We start from the raw sequence: 22583 nt of genomic DNA on the forward strand, positions 1-22583 counted from the left end.
CTTCCTACTGCAAACAGGCTCCAAAATGTGAGACTTTTTGAAATATTCATGGAGAAAGAAAGACCTTTTTAAACTTTAATCAGGGACTCAGACCCTAAATGACCACGTTCTGGAAACAGCTGGGAATTGCAAGTGTACTTGGGTGTGGACTTCAGAGGAAAGAAGCGGGCGGGAGGTNCCCTGCGAAGCCTGGAACCTGAGGTGAGTTGGAACAGAAGAGTGGCAAGCTGCCTAAATCTGGGACACAAAGGGTCATGAAGTATACAAGATGGCTGTTGCCTGAAGCCACTAAGTTTTGAGGAACTGTGCTATGAAGTGGGTCTGGGAACAGCCTGGGAATCTGAGGGCCTGACAAGCTCCCAGGTGATGTGACGTCTGAGGCCAATTTGCTGGCCCACAGACCGTGCTTTGCAAGGACCGGAGGCCAAAGCCAACTCTGTGCCAGAGGCAGAAGGGGAAGGCAGCTCTTAGATAAAGAGGAGAGTCACCTGGGACCCAAGTCCCCTCTGGCGGAGGAAGGGGGACCACAGGGTGGGCCAGAGGCCACAGACCCTGTCCCAGATGCGGATGAGCTCTTCTCCCCAAGGTCCCAGGCATCGCCAGTGACCATCACTGGGCTGCAGGGAGAGAGGAAAGGGCTCCTGAGGGCGTCCCGGGCAGGACGATCCTCAGACGCTGATTCAACAATGGTCGAGGCCGGAAGAAAAGCGGGAGGGCACAGTTAGGACCTTGTGCCCAGGAGACCGGCTCCAGCAGACAGGGTGGGGGTTCCCTGCGGGCCCATGGGGAGGGAGGCCACCCTGCTCCCCGTCCAGCGGCACCCAGTATCAGTGCTCGGCACACACGCAGGCTACTGTTCTGGCAGAGTACCGAACCTTCCAGAGATTCTCAGGACTTATACTGCTGCCACAAGAAAGGAAATCAGGTTGTCTTACAGAAGAAGTGAAGATCGTGCAGTCTGAAATTTGAGAAGCACTAAGCTGTGTTCCTGAACAATCTAGAAACAGTGGCCACGTCAGTATGAATGAGCACTGCTACTGACTGGTCATGGTCCTGAAATGGCTTTCTGCAGGACAAGAAACTAGGGCTCCCGGACGAGTGTGCGGCCCTGGGACTGGGGTAGGTCACGTGCAGCGTGTCCTGGCATCGGGGAGGCAATAGCCAAGCACCCCTGGCTCACGTCAAAGGGACATGGACGCTGACCGGAAGAGGCCCCCCTGGCCACAGGTGGGATCATTATCCCCAAACTTCAAAAGGCTCAGAATTGCAGTCCACTGGAGCCTTCACATGTGATTCGGTCCAGGGGTTCACAATGACACGAAAGAAAGAAACGCGAATGGATCCTTTCCTAAGGACGGTGGGGAGACGGCGTGTTATCCGGACACCGATAGAGGCACAGAAGCGTTCGTCCTGCCGGAGCCGAACTGCCTCCTGGGTAGCGAGGCAGCACCTCGTAACACATGGAAAGGAAGGACGGGGCTGGAGCGACGCCTCACACCGCCCTCAGGTTGATGGAGGCGGCAGTGAGCGCAGGGACCTCGGCTAGTGTCCCAAACCGAGCACAGCCAGAGGCTCAGCCCTCACCAGCGACGGTCTCCCTGAAGACCGGGACCCCGAGGCACACGTCACCAGGTGCGGTCCAGGTCCTCGGTGGGCCCTGGTACCTCTGACCCGCCACCGTACAGGGTGTCACAGGGCTAATACCGTGTTATACATTTTTCTCGGGGGTCTTAACCGAATTAAAATAAAAACACCACTTATACTGTGAAACAAACGAGAGGCTGGCACCCCCTGCCCTCCCACAGGCTTGTCCCTCTGAGGGCCACCGCACACCTCGGCAGCAGCCCTTCTGCACCCCTCCCCGCAACACCTCCCCCCCCCAGGGGAAATGGCAGCTACGGTGGAATTCCTCCCGATATATGTAGATTCCTGAAGCAAAAGTGTCTGTGGGCTGCAGTAGATCAGATGGAAACAGAGCCGAGGTTGAAAGTGTGGTCAGGTGGCCAGGGCCACGGAACAGGGCAGGGCCATGGAACAGGGCAGGGCCACAGAACAGGCCACGGAACAGGGCAGGGCCACGGAACAGGGCAGGGCCACAGAACAGGCCAGGGCCACGGAACAGGCCACGGAACAGGCCAGGGCCACGTAACAGGCCAGGGCCACAGAACAGGCCAGGGCCGAGGCAAGGAGGGCAACCAGGAGGGGACAGCAGAACCCAGACGGACTTGATCCTCTGCAGCTAGGCCGACCTTGCCCTGTGCGGGTCCACGGGAGTGAGGGCCCCACCCCCCACCCAGGGGCTCTCCGCCCAGTCAGGCAGCCCACTGGGAGGTGTGAATGCCAGGAGGTGTGAACACACGGCACAGGAGAGGAGGGGCTCCAAACCTTCGGTCATGGGCTGTCTGCACGCCTCTGACACCATGCCTCAGCTTGTTTCCGTTTATAAGATGTAGGCAAGGCCACGTGTGGGCAGACGAAGACACCTGTGTGCCACATCGCAGGTGCTCACGAAACGCTAGTTTCCACCCTTTCTGGCCATGAGATAAAGATAAGAGCAGCTGCCTACGGCAAGATCGACAGTGGGCGAGGAGGCCAGGCTTGCATCTGGACNCTACCCCTCACCGCTCGGCGACGCCGTAAGCGCTCTGATTTTCCGCGGCTCTCCACTCTGCACCGACACCACCAGAATCACCTAAAATTGTAATGCAGCCAGGGCCCCGCTGCCAGTTCCTCAGCCCTGTGGGGACACCCGGCAAGCTCGTCCCCAGGCGGGAATCATGGCCTGACGTGCCCACAATGCCCACAATGCCCAGGGAGGCTCAGGGCTGGCGTGGAGGCCACCTCGACCCTCCTCCCCCAGTTGGCTGACCGTGCACAGCGGGTGAGGACAGACACAACCCAGCAGGCCCGGCGTCCACTCGCTCTTCCACCGCCTGTGCTCCGCGGTCCCTAACCAACTCCTGCGTAGGTGGCCGTTTCCCTGACAAACACATCAGGCCATCTTTTTTCCCGTGGCCTCGGCTCTCCGACCCGCGACAAGGCGGGGACCGTGCAAAGCCTCCATGCCGCTGCACCTTTGCACGACGACGGCAGGCCTGTCTGCTCACCCGCTTCCTGCGACAGGAGAAAATACATCCCTAAGCTTCCCGGCGGCTCCCGCACTGCCACCTCCCCAAGTTCAGGCAGGGCTGTTCAAGCTCCTGAGCGGGACTCAGGCAGAGGCCCTTTCTCAGCTCCCCGGGCGGCAGGTGCGTAATCTGAGAGGTGGCACGCGGGGCGAGAACCTGTTCACAAAGCTGACTAGCCTGGAGAGAGGGACTCTGACGAGAGACTCATCGCAGCGCAACGGTAAAAACGAACAGCGCTGGAGAGAAACAAGGAAAAAGGAGAACTCCGTCTCTGCCGTGGGAACAAGAACAGTGCTTATGAAAGACGGCCCCCACCCCCCACCCCGGGACAGGAGANGGTCACACGCACCTATAGACACATGCGAGTGAAATCAGGCCCTGAGATCAATTGTTTGCAGTGGATTTTTCTATCTGTGGACTTTCAAGTCCCTTTTGGTTTCCTACCTAAAATTGGTTATTTTCTAATACTGCTTTTATGTGTAAGAACTTTTCTTCAAAACATACACTTGTTTAATCCCTAAAGACCACTAAGTCCCCCTCCAGACTTGTAAGACAGCTTACTGAACTAAACATGTCTGTAACGTTAAACAGAAATAAATTCTATAGCACTTAGGTCGAAAAAGAAATGAAAATAAGTATGATAAAACCCTCAGCCAAAACTCACACTGAAAATTTAAGGATTTTCCAAATTTTCCAAACAGATTTATATTATAGCAAAATTATACAACTCTAAAAGAAATACTAAAATGTAACCCAAGGCACATCAGAATTGTTTTCTAGTAAGTTAATTTTAAATCTCCAGACCAGGACAGGATTAGTGTCCCCTGGCCGGTCCCCACAATACCATCTGCTGATAACACACCTGGCTGATAACAAACATCCTGACTACTGGTATCAATTGCTGACTTCTCTAACCCATTAGTCACCAGCTTTCAATATGACAGAGCATGGAGCATTTGCAAAGTAGTTTACATTCTGAAGTTTAAATATCTAAGGCAAAAGGGGAGAGTGACTAGGGGCTGAGGGTGCAAGTGCGCGGTGGTACTAGCTGGCCCATGTGCGCGTGGCGCGCCCAGTGGACAGACACGGGGACGCTGTAGCGGCAGGAATGACACCCGGTGGGTCCTGCTCACTGTTAGTCTCATGAAGATGTGGCTTCTTATCAATCTGGGTTTTATACTCACCTAAACCTTTCTGCCCGGGGTTCTTAGCAAAGGTGAAGGTAAACTGATAAAAATCCTTAAACTTCGCCGTGTCCTTGAGTTCCTGCTCCAGCCTCGGCACAAGGGCCCTCAGCTTCTCCGTGCTGTCACACCTGCCGAGAGACAGGGCTGTTGTGGTGGGACGGTGCCTCCCCGGCCTGGCCGCCCCCCATGGCCTGCGGGCCCCCTTCCGCAGCTAAAAGGACTCCGGTGCTCCGGAACGGACCATGGCGGTGGCCGCACGGCGCCGTGAAGACGCCAAAACCACGGACTCGTGGACTTTCCGTGGCCGGGTCCCATGACACACGAGTTCTATCTAACTAAGCAGGCATTAAAAGGGAGAAACAAAACCCAAAACTGCTTGCCTGGCTCTGAGGATCTCGGACTCAGTCTAATGAGCAGCTTCACCCACACACAGGCTGAGGCCCTGGGAAGATGCAGGGAGAAGTCGGCAAGACCCCACCTCCTGAGCGGCCCCGGGGGCCAGGGCCCCCCTGCCTCCCGCACCACTGCCGCCCTGCACTGTCCTGCGAGAGGAAGAAAGAGCTGCAGCCACAGCTCCTGACCCGGGGGCCGCGTCCTTACAGGGGCCCCGGCTCGCCCACGTGGGACGAAACACAACTCCGCTGTTTGAAAGTGGGGCTTCCCGGGCGCGGGGACGGGCAAACAGGCGAAGTGATGGGGCGCACCCACTGTGGTGAGCACGGCGGAACGCACAGAATCGCTAAGGTACCCCTGACCCTAATACAGTGCTACATGAGTTATACTGGGATTTAAAACATACATTTATTGAAAATAAAATAATAAAATTGGATTTTCCCCCGAAAAGTCAACATCCTTTAAGAATATCTAAAAACCTTTAAGGCAGACATCTGGAATGGCAAAACACAAAATTTGTCTTTTTTATTTTGACTACCCGGCAAGCACGAGAGCCATTGCTTCACCAACGTGCGCGTCGAGCAGAGCGCGGGCGAAAGCCCGGGAAGCCCCGTCTCAGCGGCCACAAGTGTGGGGACTCCAAGGCGAGGCGTACAGCTCCAGGGACCCACGCCAAGGCTGGCGCGCTCCCCACCTCAGGCCTCTCCTCTACGGGGCCAGTCCGTGCCCCTCTGTGCCCGTGTCGCTCCACGCAAGCACTCCCTGACGCCCATTTGCCCCATCTTTGAACTTTATAAATGGGAACTCACGGTGTGTCTGTCAGGTTCACTCGTGCCAACGTGTAGCTCACGGAGTCATTTTCATTTCCGTGTAGCATTCTACTATATTCATACTGCATATTTATACGTTCTACCAGCGATAAATACCCTGGCTGTGTCTAGTTTTCCGGTAACGAAGGTGGTTGAGAGCATTTCTATGCATGTATCGGGCACACGCGTCAATGTGTTCGGTGAGGCACAAGTCGGAGTGGGCCCGCTGGGTCCCAGGGCCCGTGAATCTCCAGCGCTGTGATGCCAAACTGTTTCCAAGGAGACCACCCCACCTCCCACCCCCGAGGGCAGTGTGCGCCAGCTCCCGTTGCTCCCGTGTTCCCTGATATGCGCAACTGTGTCTTAGTGTAGCCATTCCACAGGTGAAGTTCATTGTCATTTTAACCTGTGCTTCCTCAATGAACCAGATTGGACACCTTGTATTTTACTGGCTATTTGGAAATCTTCTTTTGTGAAGCACCTCTTCGATTCTCCTGTCCGTTTTCAGTTAGGTAATGTTTCTTAATGTTTTGCAGGCTTTCTTTTATATGTGAAGGACATAAACCTTGGTCAGCTAAGCATTTTTTAAAGTACTCTCACCCCAATGTGGACGGCATTTTCGTTTTGTTGGTGGTATTTCTTGATGATCAAAAGTTATTATTTTTAGTATAATACACTGCCAGTCTTCCTCAGTGTTTTTTTTTTTAATTTAATGTTTAGTTATTTTTAGAGAGACACTGCACAAGCAGGGGAAGGGCAGAGAGAGAGAGACACACACACACACACAGAATCTGAAGCAGGCGCTAGGCTCCAAGATGTCAGCACAGAGTCCGATGCAAGGCTCGAACCCATGAACGGTGAGATCACGACCTGAGCCAAAGTCGAGGCTTAACTGACTGAGCCATCCAGGTGCCCCAGATTTTTTTTTTTTAATGTGTTCAAATTCCATCACTGCATGGTCATAAAGATATTCTCCTACATGATTTTTCTAGAGGCTTCTGGCTTTTGCCGTTAGCCTTTCACAGTGACATCTACAATGCACTTGGAACTGATAGATTTTTTTTATGTACGTTGTGAGGTAGGGGTCAAGGTAAGTTCTTCTCCAGGTGACCAGCCAATACTCCCAGAGCCATTTAATGAAAAGACGTCCTTTCTTCACTTCTCTGAAGTGCTGCCTTTGCCATAAATGAAATGTACCTGTACATGTGGATTTGCTTCTTGGCTCCCCACTGTCCCACTGGTCTACTTATCTCAGTAAGAGTGCCACATAGTCTGAATTGCTGTAGCTTGGAAAGTCCTAATTATTTGAGAGAGCAAATCTTCCCCTCTTGCTTTTTAAGAACTTTTGGCTGTTCTTGACTGTGCATTTTCATATAATTTTAAATGCATTTGTCAAATTACACACATATAAAACTACTGACTGGGGTTTTGACTGAGATAACATTAAATGTGTAGATAAATTTAGGGATAAAATACTGACTGTTCCAAACTATGAATGAGGTTTATGTCCCTATTGACTCAGGCTTCTTGCCTCTCCTTCTTTTCTCTGTGGAGGTAACACACATCTTTAAATAGTTTTATTCTAGGTGTTTATTGTTATTGATACTATTGAAAATGACATATTTTTAAAATTTGTTTTGTTGCTTTGTTGCATCAGTATTCTAAAATAAGATTGATTTTTGTTTGCTGATCTTGGGTCCTGCAGTCTGGCTAAACTCAAGTATTGATTCTAGTATTTCACCTGTGGATCAGACTAGCCACCACCACCTGTTCAATGCTTAATAAAAGTAGGCATTCATGTTCCAGTCTAGTATTTCCTCTAGGATTTGGCAGAAAGGGGAGTCAGATTAAATACTGTCTCTTCTGTTCTTGGTTTGCTGTAAGTTCTTTTTCAAAAAACTATGAATAGAATTGAGTTTGTTTTAATGTTTATTTTTTAGAGAGATAGACACAGAACCCAAAGCAGGCTCCAGGCTCTGACCTGTCAGCACAGAGCCCGACATGGGGCTTAAACTTACAAACTGTGAGATCTGGACCTGAGCCAAAGTTGGATGCTTAACTGACTGAGCCATCCAAGGGCCCCTGGAATTGAACTTTTTTTAAATGCTTATTTATTTTGAGAGAGAAAGAAAAAGTGCAAGCAGGGGAGGGGCAGAGAGAGAGGGAGACAGAGAATCCCAGGCAGGCTCCACATTGTCAGCACAGAGCCTGACACAGGGCTAGAACTCACAAACTGCAAGATCATGACCTGAGCCTAAATCGAGAGTCAGACATTTAACTGACTGAGCCACCCAGGCGCCCTTGAATGAAATTGGACTTTATCAAACCTATTTTTTAATGATTTTCAAAAATGTTTATTCATTTATTTTGAGAGAGTGCATGCACAAATAGGAAGGGGGAAGAGAGAGAGCAAGAGAGATCAAGAGAGCGAGAGAGCGAGACAGCGAGAGCGAGAATTCCAAGCAGGTTCCGTGCTCAGAGTGGAGCCTGATGTGGGGCTCAATCTCCCAACTGCAAAATCATGACCTGAGCAGAAATCAAGACCTGGACGTTTAATGAACTGAGCCACCTAGGTGCCCCTTATCAAAGCAATTTTAAGCATTGAGATAATCCCCCCTTTTCTGTTGTTACTGTGATAAATTACATTGACTGACTTTGTAATGTTAAACCTCACAATCCTGGACTATGACAAACTCTGTCATGATAAATTATTCTGTTTTTTTTTTTTTTTTCCGTTGATTTGTTTTGGGGGCTGAATTTAGTTGGCTAATAATCAAAGATTTTTGCATGTTATGCATCTTTGGATTCCTATGACTGAGAATGGACAATAATTTTTCATTCTCAAAATATCCTTTTGTGCTTGATTTGGCAAGGTTGTCCAGGTTGTGCTGGCCTCAAAACAAATTGGAAAGTGTTTCTTCCTGTATGATTCTCTAAAGAGGTTGTGTAAAGTTGGTGCTATTCTCTTTATTAAATGTTTTGTAGGATGTGCTGGTGCACCAATCCTGGCGAAGAGTTTTCCTTTTGAAAATATTTAAAATTATGAGTTCAAGTTCTTTAAGAGTTATGGAACTATTTATGTGTCCGTTTCAGTAAGTCATATTTTTAAGAGAATTTTTTCTTTTGCATCCAGGTTTTCTTTCATATTTGCCAGGATAAAGTTGTTCACAATACACTCTTTAACATCTATAGGGTCTATAGTGATGCCTCTCTTTTCGTGCCATATTGGTTATTTGTTACTGCTTTTATAAGTCTTTTCAAACAGCAAGGTCTGGCTTTCTGGATCCTTTCTATTGACAACTTTTTGATTTCCTGAAATTACTACCTGTTTAAAATAATGATTCCTTCTCTCTACATTCTTTGAGTTTAGTTTCCTTTTTTTTACTTTTTGAGATGTATACTTTGCTTACTGATTTTTAACTCTTCCTTCTTTCTAAAATATGCATTTAAGAAGCTGAATCCTGCAAGTTTTCATATGTAGTGTTTTACTCATCATTCAAAATATTTTCTAATTTCCATTGTAGCGTCTCTCTAACCCCACAAGTTATATCCACACATATTTCAACCTATTATCTTTTTGTTATATTTCTACCTTACTTTTGTTATGGTCTGAAAATACACTCTGTCATTTCAATCCTTTGAAATCTGTTGCAACTTATTTTATGTCTCAGTTTATGGTCAATACTTATAAATATTCTACTTGTCTTATGAAAAGAATATGTATTCTTCAACATCAAAGGGTATGTTCTAAATATGTCCATTAGGCCACTTGTTGTGTTGTCCAAATGTCCTATTTCCTTGCTGATTTTTCATCTGGTAAGATGTGTGTGAAAATTCCCCACTGTGATTATAGATTGATATATTTCTCTTTGTTTATTTTTGCTTTAAATAATCTATTGTCTTCCATGTAAAATAAACCCTTTTCTCATTATGAAACGTCCTTCGTTATCTCTAGAATTATTTTTTGCCTTAAAGCTGATTTTAACATTAACATATCCACACCAACTTTTTTTTGGTTAATGTTTGCAAATTACATCAACTTCTATCCCTCAAAGCTTTCTGTGCCCTTATGTTCTAATCATATCTACTGTAAACAGAATACACAATGGTTGCACTGATGTTCTAAAATCCATCCAATATTTAGTTCACTTACATTAATTATGTAAATGCTGACACATTTGGCTTTAAATCCTCCATTTTATCACATGCTTGCTATTTGTCCTGCATTAAGTAATTTTCCTTGTGTTCTTTTTTTCCATTCTTTTGGATTGAATTTTTATTACTTTATTCTTGCTCCATTATTTAGGAATTACACATAAATCACGTCCTCTACCATTTTATCTGTAACATACACAAAGAAAGCATTTCTCCCACTGTTTTGCCTTCTTAACACTATCTTTTGTTTAGCAGAGCTCTTAAATTGGATGAAGTCCAATTTATCAGGTTTTTTTCCCTCCTTTATGGGTAGTGCTTTTTACATCTTCTCTAAAATATATCTCTTAATCTGGGTCTTAATAAAGAACTTCTCCCATGTTTTGTCTAGAACTTTACAGTTCTAAGTTTCCTGTACCGGAATGGAAGCCCCCATGCATCTCGAGATGTGGCCTGTGGCCTCATGTGGGCACCAGCGTGGCGTGGTCTCTGGCTGAGCATCAGTCATTGAACAGACTCTTCTTTCCACACGGACATAATAAAAATGGGCCAACAATCTTGAGACGGATGAAAAAGTGAGATTTTACCACTTCATCTCAAGACTTACCTAATGCTACAATAATCAACACTATGTGCTTCAGGGTTAAAGATAAACAGACCCATAAAATATGACAGAGAGTCTATAAACAGATCCACAGTATGGCCCATTTCTTGTTTTTACAAAGATGTCAAGGCATTTCATAATGTTCACGAAGTTCATTTACAAAGCATCCAGCCCCCGATGAAAGGCTGTAGGGTTAATGCTTAGAGGCAAGTATTCCAACCACCATTGAGAGTTAATAGCCAGGAAAAAGTGTGGAAAATAGTAATAGAGCAGACACAAAAACCAAAGTGCTTTTTAAAGCTTAGTGCTGCTCAGACTAAAACCGCCTTTTCCATCCCTAAAAGCTCCAAGGTCACCTCTGCGGTACAGCTGACTGTCACATCACTGATACTGCACTTCGCAGACAGCACTGAGCACTTACCCAGCGCTTCCCTCGTTAACTGCCCTGTGGAGGGTGATGAGTGGCACCATCAGCCTGCTCTGACTTATAATCTCAAGTTACACCCTGTATCCACCACGTAAGGAGGCACGAATTTATCTAACTCATTTTGGGAAGATTCACACTCAAAATTTTTAAAATATGTTCTTTAAGTTATAACACTTATTAGGATAATAAACAGGAATTTAAAAATTTTACACATTTCTAGATAATGCCTAAGAAATACCAAGATCAAGCGTTTCAATTAAGAAGCACTTATTTCCAAAATATCCCATTCGAGGGAGGTTTTAGCAGACGGGATGGCGTGCGGTACAATGCAAGAGAACGGTCCTCCACCCTATACTCCCTGCAGCTCACCCGGCCTCCTGAGCGCACAGAACATGAAGTGACATGCTGTCACACCAGTGTCCCAGTGATGTCTTCTGTTGGCTTTTACACAACCACCAGCAACAGGGTAAATCTTGTAGAGCTTATCGCTAGACAGACCAGGCTGATAAATGTAACAGATTCCTCAGCTTAGTGGAAAACACGAATGTTCCATCTTCCCGGGGCCCCGGGGATAGCTGTAAGCATGCACCTTACGAACAAACGCTCTATTTCTCCTCAGGGACGCGGTAAGTACGCGCCTTACGAACATGTTCACCTTGGGCTGTCAAGCTCCTTCAGGAACTAAAAATAAGGCAGCTTAAGTTGTCAACACTAAAATGTCAAAATATCAGCAAGTCAAGCAAGTTGGCCTTCATACCACCCCATGAAATAGCTCAATAAGCCTAATGATTAAAAGATATTTATGTTATGTGCTTTCACTTAATTGTCTGACTTATCTGATAAGTGAGAACTATCTTAAGTTATTAATGAAGCTTTTATCTCAACCCCGCAGGTAGAACAGAGAAATGTTACAAGCAAAAAGCAAAATAATAATTTATTGATGTTTAATATAAACACAACAGATTATACAATTAGTGTACAATATTAAGAAATAAATTCAATGGCTGAAAACAAACAAAAACACCCTGATAGTTACTTTGATAATTCAAAACTGGAAGGATAAAAATTAAAAAAAAAAAAAAAAAGTTACAAAAGGGATTAATCTGAACAAAAATATTAAATAAAACTTTACTACAGTTTAAAAGGAAACTAAAGGCTTAATAGAGCAGATGTGCAAGAAATGTGTAAGATTGGGGCTCCTGGGTGGCTCAGTCGGTTAAGCGTCCGACTGTGGCTCAGGTCATGATCTCATGGTTTGTGGGTTCGAGCCCTACGTCGGGCTCTGTGCTGACAGCTCAGAGCCTGGAGCCTGTTTTGGATTCTGTGTCTCCCTCTCTCTCTGACCCTCCCCTGCTCGTGCTGTCTCTCTCTTTCAGAAATAAATTAAAAATAAATAAATAGAATAAGAAATGTGTAAGATATACACAGAACGTAAATGAATTTGAAACTAATATTTACAGGCTGTTGAAAAATAATGTTGAAAGCAGCTTCCTTTTTGCAAAAATTTAATCTGAGACCATCTTACTTACCCAAGCTCTGTCATGCCATCTACAAATTCCTTTTTGCTAAATTCACATTGTGTTGCTGCCCTGAATTTCCACGCTATGACCAAAACGCTGATGCTGGCAGGATCCAGGTTTAAGTCATCACAGAACTGTTGAATCCCATCAATTCCAATTTTATTTTCATCTTGTGGGTCTACAGTTAAAATCAAGAGAGAAAACGTTCTGCTATTTTGAAAAATAACATGAAAATGGGTGGTTAGCATCATAGCTCTACGAGATGGCTCTAACAAGCATGTTTCAAATACAGCATCAATAGACCACAATTTTCTACTGTATATGAAATAGCAACAAATGATAATTTATCCAGAAAAAAGCCCTATTTTAAAAATCGAGGTGCTGGAGTTTAAGAGAAGAAAAAAAACAGACAACTGCAACTTCTTTGAGAAAATGGCATAGTTAAGAAAAAAATTAATTTCCATAAAGAAAATAAAAATTCAAGTTGATGCAATTCTAGTGTGCCCAAAGGCAAACTGCTACAAAAAGTACTGCACGGTGGGGTGGCTGGCTCAGTAGGGGAAGCCTGTGACTCTTTGATCTCAGGGTCCTGAGTTTGACCCCCATGTTGGGTGCAGAGATTACTTAAAAAAAAGTCTTGGGGCACCTGGGTGGCTCAGTTGGTTGAGCATCTGACTTTGGCTAAGGTCATGATCTCATGGTTTGTGAGTTCAAGTTCCACGTCCATCAGGCTCGCTGCTTCAAATCCTCTCTCCCCCTCTCTCTCTGACCCTTACCCGCTCATGCTCTCTCTCTCAAAAACAAATAGATAAAGAATCTTTAATTAAAAAAATACTGCACTGGGAAAGCGCTTACAATATTATTACGAATTTTGGGGGAACCGGGGTGGCTCAGTCACTTGAGCATCTAACTCCTGATTTCAGCTCAGGTCATGATCCTGTGGTCGGTCCCCTCCCTAAGGAATGTGGTGAGAATAAACCCTCAAGATAAGGGAAGGCAACCTGGTCATGTGCATACGTGACATCCCTCATGACCCTGTAACATGAGACTACCCAATCAGATTGTATGTCTATACGTTACCCATATATGGGAAACAAAGGAGTAGAAAATGAATAAAAGGCTACATGGGTATGAACCCAACTGAGCAGTGCTGGTGTGAAAAAAGCTGCTTCCTGGAAAGAAAAGCCTCAGTGTCATGACTCTGTGTGAGAATCCTGCTACAATCCCAGGGTTGTGGGATCGAGCCCCACGTCTGGCTCTGCACTGAGCATGGGTCCTGCTTAAGATTCTCTCTCCCTCTCTCTCTCCCTTTGTCCCTCTCCCCCATTCATGCTCTCTCTAAAACGAATTTGTTTAATTTTATTTATTTATTTAAAAAAATTTTTTTTAACATTTATTTGTTTTTGAGACAAAGAGGCAGAGAGTCAGCAGGAAAGGGGCAGAGAGAGAGAGAGGGAGACACAGAATCGGAAGCAGGCTCCAGGTTCTGAGCTGTCAGCACAGAGCCCCACATGGGGCTCGAACAAACAATCTGTAAGATCATGACCTGAGCTGAAGTCAGCTGCTCAAGCAACTGAGCCACCAGGCGTCCCTAAAAAAAAAATTTTTTTTAATATGATATTTTTATCTCATTCCTACCAAAGCAATAGTGAAACTGATGTTTTTCTTTCTAAAGTGATTTCATTTGCTATAATTTTAATGCTACTCTACAGTATTTAGTTTTCAAAATCCTTTAGTTCATGCATCCACATTTAACAGCTTAGAAATTCAGGACTCCCTCTGTCCCCGTTTCTGGTGTCGAAATGAAATTAAGGAACTTAGCATTCCTTCATCAGAAAATCTAGTAAAATCTACTAGAAAAATCTCAGTAAGACCTCACCAAACCAGCTCTACTAATTTCCAGTAGAGTGTTTGTACACTCAGATGCTATCACACCGTATGTGTTAATTCTGTTGGTTTAGAAGGTACAACGAGAACATCTGTGGCTTCTTTGCTCCAATGAAGATTAAGTGTGTGTGATAAACTTGTGTTTCATGATACAAAATTCAACTTTGGTCACTTCAGTACTATATATTAGATTTTTATGGACATGTTGTTATTGAAATGAAAGGTAAATTTAAAAAAAGAAAATAAAACAAAAAATAAAATAAATAAAATAAAACGTATGCTGTGAACCAAACAAGCAGAGGCCAGGCTTCCTCCCTGCCCTGCTCTCCCAAACGGACGAGGGAGCAGCTGTCCCGACGGCTCCCTGTTCTCACCCATCCCCCCTTCCCGGCCCACGCTCCCAGTGCCACGGGTCCCCAGGGGTCCCCAGGGCGAGAGCACAGGGGGCCTGGGCTGCGCCGCCCTCTCACAGTACGGGTGGTACCGCGGACTCTTTCAAAGTCACTCTGGAAGGACCTGCCCACGTGGGCACGTGAGTCCTAATGCCGCCGTCTGTCCTGTCCGTCAGCGGCCCCGGAACAGCGCGGCTCCCCGGGGACCCTCAGCGGTCGAAAGATGTGTCTCCCCGAAAAGCCCAGAACTGCGCGAGTCAACGACGAGGGTGAGGTCTTGACTCGGAATAACCCTCAGAGGGCGGCGCCTGCTCACAGGCGGCGGGACAGAAGCCTACGAGGTGAGCCCCACAGCCAGTTCGGCCAGTTACTTCGGGCGCGTAGCGGCTTTTTCAAAATGATGACCTCACTTTTACAGCCAATGTTCATTTTTCAAATACAAATCTGATTTTTCAACCCCAGAGTCTGTTTCTGCGCCAGGATTTAAAAAAAAGAAAAAGAATGCGGTTTTTAATGTTTCCAGATCTTTTTTTAAAAAAATTTTTAAATGTTTTTATTTCTGAGAGAAAGAGATAGCGTGAGCGGGGGAGGGTCAGAGAGAGAGGGAGACACAGAATCCGAAGCAGGATCCAGGCTCTGAGCTGTCAGCACAGAGCCCGACGCGGGGCTCGAACCCACGAACTGTGAGGTCATGAGCTGAGCCGAAGTTGGATGCCCAACCAACTGAGCCACCCAGGCGCCCCTAGGTTAATACTTGTTTAAATAAGTGTTTTGTGTGTGTGTGTTTTTAAGTTCTGGAAATGCATGATTAACCTTAGAAACTGCTAGAAAGGAAAAGTACGTCAACTCCTGACTAGCGGCTGCCTCTGTGACGACAGCATGGACCTGACACCCGATATGGAATCTGGAAGGCTGCTGGGCCGTCGGGACGTGCACAGACTTGTCACCAGCCTTCTGCAGCGTGACCGAACCTGCACAGAGGTGGCACTCTAAGTGCTGGTGTCCCTAACACACCACCGTCCCCAACCTGTAACACAAAGCCTCTTTGCCAGGAGCTGCCCCTGGAGCCGGTCGGCCACCCGGCCGGGTTCCCGTGGGGCGCAGGGGCCCCCGCGGCGGGGCGTCAGGAGCTCAGGCAGCAAGGGTCCTGCGCCCGCAGGGTCGGAGGCGGGCCTGCGGCCACTCTTACCTCTGTACCGGGCGTACAGCTGCTCCAGCTTCCTCCTGTCCACCGCGCTCCTCATGCGGCCTGCGGGGGCAGCGGGGGCTCGTCCTGCGCTCTGCAGCACACGGCACCGCCCCGGCCGGCCTGACGAAATGCCACAGGCGGGGGACTTGGCCTTCAGAGACGGCTTAAGTGTACGGCCTGGGACGCAAAGGCGGCAGGAAGGCCGGGCGGCTGGCCCGCAGCTCGGCTTCAGTTTCCCACGGTGGCCGCCGGCACCGTCCCCGGGCCGCGGGGCTCCTCCTGGCGCAGCTTCTCTGCAGGCCCTGGACCGCAGCCTCACACCCCTCTTCGGTCAGGAAGAGGTCACTGTCCCCCGAAAACTGGGACGGCCGCATCTATCTGGTGACAAACATGCAAAGTGTAACCTTCAAGCGACTGTGAAAACCAGTGTTTTACACAAAATACATTTTAATCTTTAACCACTTTAATTTGCATAAACCCTTTATTTTTCCCGAGGCTCAGGAAAATGCCTCTTTTCCACACTTGTGGCCCTCTGCCGAAATGAGGCTGGGTATCTGACCTCGGGCATGACCGCATCACAGTGGCCCGCATGTGGGGTCCTCGTTAGCCCCAATAAGTTCAGGCTCTAATGAGGGCTGCACAGTTTGGAAACATCATTGTTTTAGGTTTTTCCCAGTTGAAAATCAGCAGAAACACACTGATAGAAATATATACAGGTAACTAAGAATAGCGTTAGGCATAACTTACAAAAGTTCTAAAGGCAGCAGCAAAAAGCCCATTATGACTAAATGAAATGACATGAATCACAAGCATATCTGTGTACCTGAGCCAGAAATAAAATGGGAACACAGGGCAGAGGCTGGGCAGGCAGTAAATAACAACCCAGTGAGTAACTGCACTATATATAGTACGAAGGGAAACCAAATAGCATCTAGCGCTTCCAGACAGGCGATGGCTAAATTTCTACTCATCTAAGGTAACCTGATGAAGAGGACATCAGAAATGAAAGTGAATCGCTGCTTTCTGTAAACCAACACAGATTACAATCTACTAGATGCTAACGCTTTACACAAATGCTTTACAAAGTAACAGAAGGGGAAGAGTTTCATGTAAAAGGGCTGATACTCGATCTTCTGCAAAAGATGAGACAGTTTATAAAAACACACAGAAGAAGTTAAACCTCATGGAAACCCGTAAGTGGGATACAGCATGTAGCTGGGCACCTGAGGAGAAAAGGACAGTCAGCGAGGAGATGCAGACGTGCACACCAGACACGAGAGCTGGAAGCAGGCTGAAATTCGGCTCTGGGCCTCCCGGCTGCCAAACCACAGACGACAACAGGATTAGTTAGGAAATCTGTTTTCGTAAGATTTAAAAACCTACCAGTGGCCCAGCAGCGGCCCGGCTCCTCCTGGCACTGAAACCCCAAAGAGTGGCCCTGTGGCAGCTCACGAAAGGGTAACTGCAGCGTGTTCCCTCTGCACCAGACCAACTCCTCCCCCAACGCCAAGGGCAAACAGCGCGTGGCCAGAGCTGTCTGGCCTCCCTCGCTGCGTGCTCAAGCCAGCAGAGCAGAGCGCAGTTCAGCAGCAGGATGCGACCTGGTTCAAACACACTGCCCCCCAGATCCAGTCGGGGCAGCCCAGGGTCCCCAGACCGCACAGCGGCTCCACCAGGACAAAACTACCCACAACAACCCCACGCCATTATCTGCTTCTCTTACTCTCACTGGGGTGAAGCAGAGGCCACACGACTTGCGATCTTTGCACAAGTGTAGCATAAATATGCAATAGGCTGATTATTGTTATTTTATTTTATTTTATTTATTTATTTTAATGTTTTATTTATTTCTAGGGGAGAGAGAGAGAGAGACAGCATGAGCAGGGGAGGGTCAGAGAGAGAGGGAGACACAGAATCCGAAGCAGGCTCCAGGCTCCGAGCTGGCAGTCAGCACAGAGCCCGACGCGGGGTTCGAACCCACGAACCGCGAGATCACGACCTAAGCGAAAGTCGGACGCTTAACCGACTGAGCCACCCAGGCGCCCCTGTTATTTTAAAATATACAAATATTTTTAAACTTTTCATCGTGATTTCTAATACAGCAAATACTGGTGGCTACAACTCACATAAACAAAAGCTCCCTGGGGCTCCAGGAAATTTTTTTTAATGTTTATTTTTGAGACACACAGAGAGAGACACACACAGAGCACCAGGGGGGAAGGGGCCAGAGAGGGGTGGGTACGGACAGAGGATCCAAAGCAGGCTCCTTGCTGACAGCGGACAGCCCGACGCGGGGCTCAAACTCATGAACTATGGGATCATGACCTGAGCCGAAGGTGGATGCTCAACCGATTGAGCCGCACAGACGCCCCAATTTTTTAAAGCCCACAGGGGACCGGAACGAGTAAGCCTGAGAACTGCTGGTCTACTGTGACACGGGCGTTGGCCTTTTGGCTACTTAGAACAATGACTGCTGATGATTTGGGGTCTGGGGTCCATTCTGGAATCTGGTGAAAATCACAGGTTGTCTCTCCAGCAAAGCATGTGGTTTTGCAGAAAATTTCGGGGTTTTCACACACCACTGGAGCCTATCTATTGGTTCCTCAGAGGGTAAGGGAAGGTGAAACTCAGGTTACAAGGCCCAGGGAGCTACATCAGGGGCCACTGGTCTCTGCTGCAGTTACTCTGCTCTGCTGGGTGTGGATGATGGACACGCTGTGCACTAATAGAACTTTATTTACACACTGGCAATATGCCTGTGGGCTGTGGTTTCCAATCCTGATCTAGACTCTAAGGGAATATACAAAATGTACACTCTGTATGCTATTTCCTGAAATCGAGCCACTGAGAAAAATAAATAGACAAAAAACTTGAGGTTATGTTTTCCGGTTAAGATAAAATTTAGCCAAATTAGGGCTGGCCGCCTATGCTTTGACAGTAAGCTGACAAAAGGTAAAGCAGCACCTGTTTTGAAGGTGATGGGCTCCCAGGGGAGGGTGGACAAAGCCCAGGGCTCCCTCAGAAACTAAACTGGAGACAGACATCTGTCCCCCACCTGCCACATCCCTAGCAACGCTCGTGACATCTGTATCGTGTACATCGCCATCCGTGCTGCATTTTATAATTCCGTCATGGTTGTAAAATAAAATTTGGTGTACAAATACAGTGAGCTCCAGCCACAGAAAGGAACAAAGTACCGATACATGCTACGACGTGGATGAACCTCGGAAGCATTACACCAAGTAAAAGAAGTCAGACGAGAGAGGCCGTATGTTGTATGCTGTGTGATTCCACTTGTATGAAGTATCCAGATGGGCAGATCCAGAGACACAGAGCAGACAGGCGGCTCCCGGGGACTGGGGTGCGCGGGGAGTGGGGAGAGACTGTTCAATGGCCCAGGGTTTTCTTTGAGGGTGATGACATGTTTTGGAACTGGACGGAGGCAGTGACAGCACAACACTGAACCTCCTCAACGCCATGGGATTGTACGCTTTAAAATAGCTAATCTTATGTGGATTTTACATCAAAACGAAATTTCAACATAGTGCTCTTAGAACCTCCAAGATTTTTCAACAGAGTAACGTACTGTAAGGTAACTGAATTAGTTGTCCTGCATTATGTGGTTGATGGATCTGCACCAAGTAAAGGTTGTCAGACGCCTGGAAGATTTGATGTCTGATCTTGAGGTACTTTTCCTGATAATCACTTCTTGAAGCTTCTCCTAAATGTCACAAAATAGTTATATCAACAGTGTAAAGAGGTACAGGAAAACTCTAGAAAAAGAGTTACAGCAGTGTATGGACCCAAGCCAGGAATGGCTTGAATTGTTACTATGTGAATTACCAAAAGGGGAGACGGGCAGATAGACAGATCCTTCCTTGATGGATTCCAAGTGCCTTAAAGGTCAGATCCTACAACTTTGAGCCTCAGAGTGGTACTAAGGGGTTGGTTTTGAATGAGCAACAGCAGCCACAGGTCTAAGCTTCGCCTGAAAGTCTGTGGCCGGAATGCAAAGGAAGAGGACTGCCAACAAACGTGCAATCTGATGTCGCCCGACACGTTTCTCCATGAAACAGTGGTGACTAAAACAATAAGCAGCAAAGAACTACAAAGACTATGCACGCTTCAGGTCCAAAAGGAACTAAGAGACCCAAGTCAGAATCTGGTAGAAAAAGGAACTATCATAAAGCTTTCTAGAAAGAAAAAGCCTCATAAACTGAAAAATTATAGGGGAAAGTAGCAAATTCTGGATCCACTAGGACAGGCTAAATCCACGTAAAATTAATAAAGGCCTATAAATTGGCAGGACCAGGGTCTCTCCTTCAAGCTCTGATGGCCTTCACTGAGGCTTACTGCATCAAAAAAATTATAATTAAATTCTGCTTTTAAGTGTTTGTGTGAGGGAGGTGCAAGTTCAATTGTCTTACTTTGTTAAATTACACAAAATTCTTTTTTTTTAAGTGTATTTATTTTGAGAGCATGTGCATGTGTGTGCAAGTGGGGGAGGGGCAAAGAGAGCGGGAGACAGATTCCCAAGCAGGCTCTGCGCGGTCAGTGTGGAGCTCAAACTCACGAACCGTGAGATCATGACCTGAGCCGAGATCAAGAGTCAGACGCTTAACCAATTGAGCCAGCCAGGCACTCCAAAACACATAAAATTCTTGAAATAAAAATATGGACAATTCACTATAAAGTCAAATAAAGTCTCTATAAACAATAAAGTCTAAAACATTTTATTTTATTTTTTAAAAAATTTTTAGGGGCGCCTGGGTGGCTTAGTCGGTTAAGCGTCCGACTTTCGCTTAGGTCATGATCTCGCGGTTCGTGGGTTCGAGCCCCACGTCGGGCTCTGTGCTGACTGCCAGNATTTATTTTTGAGAAAGAAAGAGAGACAGAGAGAGAGAGAGAGACATTCTGAAATAGGCTTCAGGCTCTGAGCTGTTAGCACAGAGCCTGACGCGGGGCTTGAACCCACAAACTGTGAGATTGTGATCTGAGATGAAGTTGGATGCTTAACCGACTGAGCCTCCCAGGTGCCCCAAAGTCTAAAACATTTTAACTGTGACCTTGAAAAAAATCACTTACATGATCTGGGCACCAAGATCGCCCACGTACAAAATGAAACAAAGCTACCCTTGAAATGCCCTTCCGCAGAGACTTAACACGACCAAATCTTCAGTTCGGGTGACTTCCAAGGGGCGGCATGGGTCAAACTCGTTACATAAACGCGCTCCAGCCTTCCGCTTCGGCCTCAGCAGGCTGGGGGCGAGGTTCAAATCAAGCGCCCCCTCACACACTCTCGGACCTCCACCCTGTGCAGTAACTGCGCACGCCTCCTCCACATGTTACACTCGCGCTCGCCTCCTGCCCACCCGGCCCCTTCCCTCCCCGCTGTGGCAGGCGCCTCCTGCCAGGGTCATCCAGAAACTTCCGGCCGCACTGTTGACCGTGCTCCCTCTTGGTTTCTGAGCCAACTTTCTGCCTTGTTTCTCAGACCAGCCCTTCTCAGTCTCTGTCTCTGCTCCTTTCCCCCCAAAGCTCTGCCCTCTGCTCTTTGCCCTACACATTCCTCCCAAAGCATCTCCCTCCTGTTTGAGACCCTCTGACCGGCCTCCCACTACCACCAGGACAAAAGCTAACATTCTCTTCATGTGCCCCCGAAGCCCCTGCACAACCTGAGCGGTCTCCCACGGGCCACTTTCCGCCGACTCTGCACTTTGTGGAGCCAGCCGCATCTGCCGATTGCTGGAACTTACCTTCGCCTACCACCTATCTTGATCTTCTGCCCAGAGTCAGTCTGGCTGCCCTTCCCACGTCGCTCAGCCTGGGGAATTCAGCCCGCACGGCATTAGTTCCTGTAACCCTGGCAAAGCCGTCACCGCCTCAGCATCCGGCACCACTCACGCCCGCCACCCCATGCTTCCCGAGAACCTGTGCCTCGCCCGGCGCTGATCCCAACTGTAATAAAACGCTTGTGCCTCTCTCCCGGCTAGGACACCAGCTCTGTGGGTACCAAACCCACGCGTGTCTGCTCACCATCAAACCCCCAGCACCTTGTACACTACCTTCCTTGCACAGACAAACCTCTGTGTTTACTGAATAAACGATGAAACCCACCGACTACCTGGTTTCCACTACACTTCAAAACAGGCGTGTATTTCCAGAAGTCCCTCTCCTGGAATGCACATCTGTCTCTCCAACCAACCAAGGAGATTCCTCTCCTTTCACTGTTACTGCATTGATTTCCCACAGGAATCTGCTCTTCCTTCAATAATATCACTACCTGCTCAGGGGCCCCAACCCTCTCTGAACAGTTCTGCGAAGGCCCTCCCTCTCCCTGCTCTCATCCTTCTCCTTCCGACAGAAAACGTTTGCTGGAAGTCCTCACCTCTTCCTGCCTAGATTATTACAACAGCTTCTAACTGGTCGCCCCTGCAATCCTGAGCCCTCTGATCCAAGTCCTCCCATCCTCTGGTCAAGACACAAACATGATCACATCACACACACCTCGCCTTCTCCAAAACCTTCTACGGCTCGCATCAGCTGCTGGATAAACTACACTCCTCAGCCTGCAGTACAGGCTGCTGGGCCGTGCTCCCCTTCCGGCTCTCCAGCCCACCCGCTAGCCACACCGGCCTCTGCTCGAGCCCGGAAGCACTGCCTTCCCGCTTCATCGCTGGACAAGTTGCTAGTTGGCCCCGAACGTCCTTCCCTCCTCGTTCACCTGGCTGCTCGCGTTTCAGCTGAAGCACTGTTCAGTCCCCTGCTCGCTCGGTGCCTCCGTCTCGTCACAGACCCGTCAGGTTCCCACCTGCGTGCCTCCCCGCTGGGCCCCTGGGGCCCGAGGCCCAGCGGCGACCCCCCCACGCCCCTGGCCCTCCCCGGTCCCCGCCCC

The 22583-nt window shown here is 47.8% G+C and overlaps 1 protein-coding gene across 4 annotated transcripts in view; it reads right to left on the bottom strand.

Moving 5' to 3' along the window:
- The window catches only part of DCUN1D2 (defective in cullin neddylation 1 domain containing 2), a 30243-nt gene extending 7965 nt beyond the window's left edge, over positions 1-22278 (bottom strand). For 2 of the 4 annotated variants that reach the window (XM_077753940.1, XM_077753936.1), the window contains exons 1-4: positions 17072-17482; positions 15689-16066; positions 12230-12398; positions 4313-4443 (exon numbers count right to left, since the gene is read on the bottom strand). In XM_077753940.1, the coding sequence (XP_077610066.1) occupies positions 4313-4443; positions 12230-12398; positions 15689-15743 (355 nt within the window). In that variant the 5' untranslated portion in view covers positions 15744-16066; positions 17072-17482. Of the gene's footprint in view, positions 1-4312; positions 4444-12229; positions 12399-15688; positions 16067-17071; positions 17483-21444; positions 21680-22195 lie in introns of those variants that run through there. The other 2 variants (XM_077753939.1, XM_077753937.1) reach the window with 2 other exon arrangements.
- Between the last annotated feature and the right edge of the window lie 305 nt (positions 22279-22583).

Source organism: Crocuta crocuta, unplaced genomic scaffold (genome assembly GCF_008692635.1).
Source record: "Crocuta crocuta isolate KB4526 unplaced genomic scaffold, BGI_CrCroc_1.0 scaffold31, whole genome shotgun sequence".
Lineage (NCBI taxonomy): Eukaryota > Metazoa > Chordata > Mammalia > Carnivora > Hyaenidae > Crocuta > Crocuta crocuta.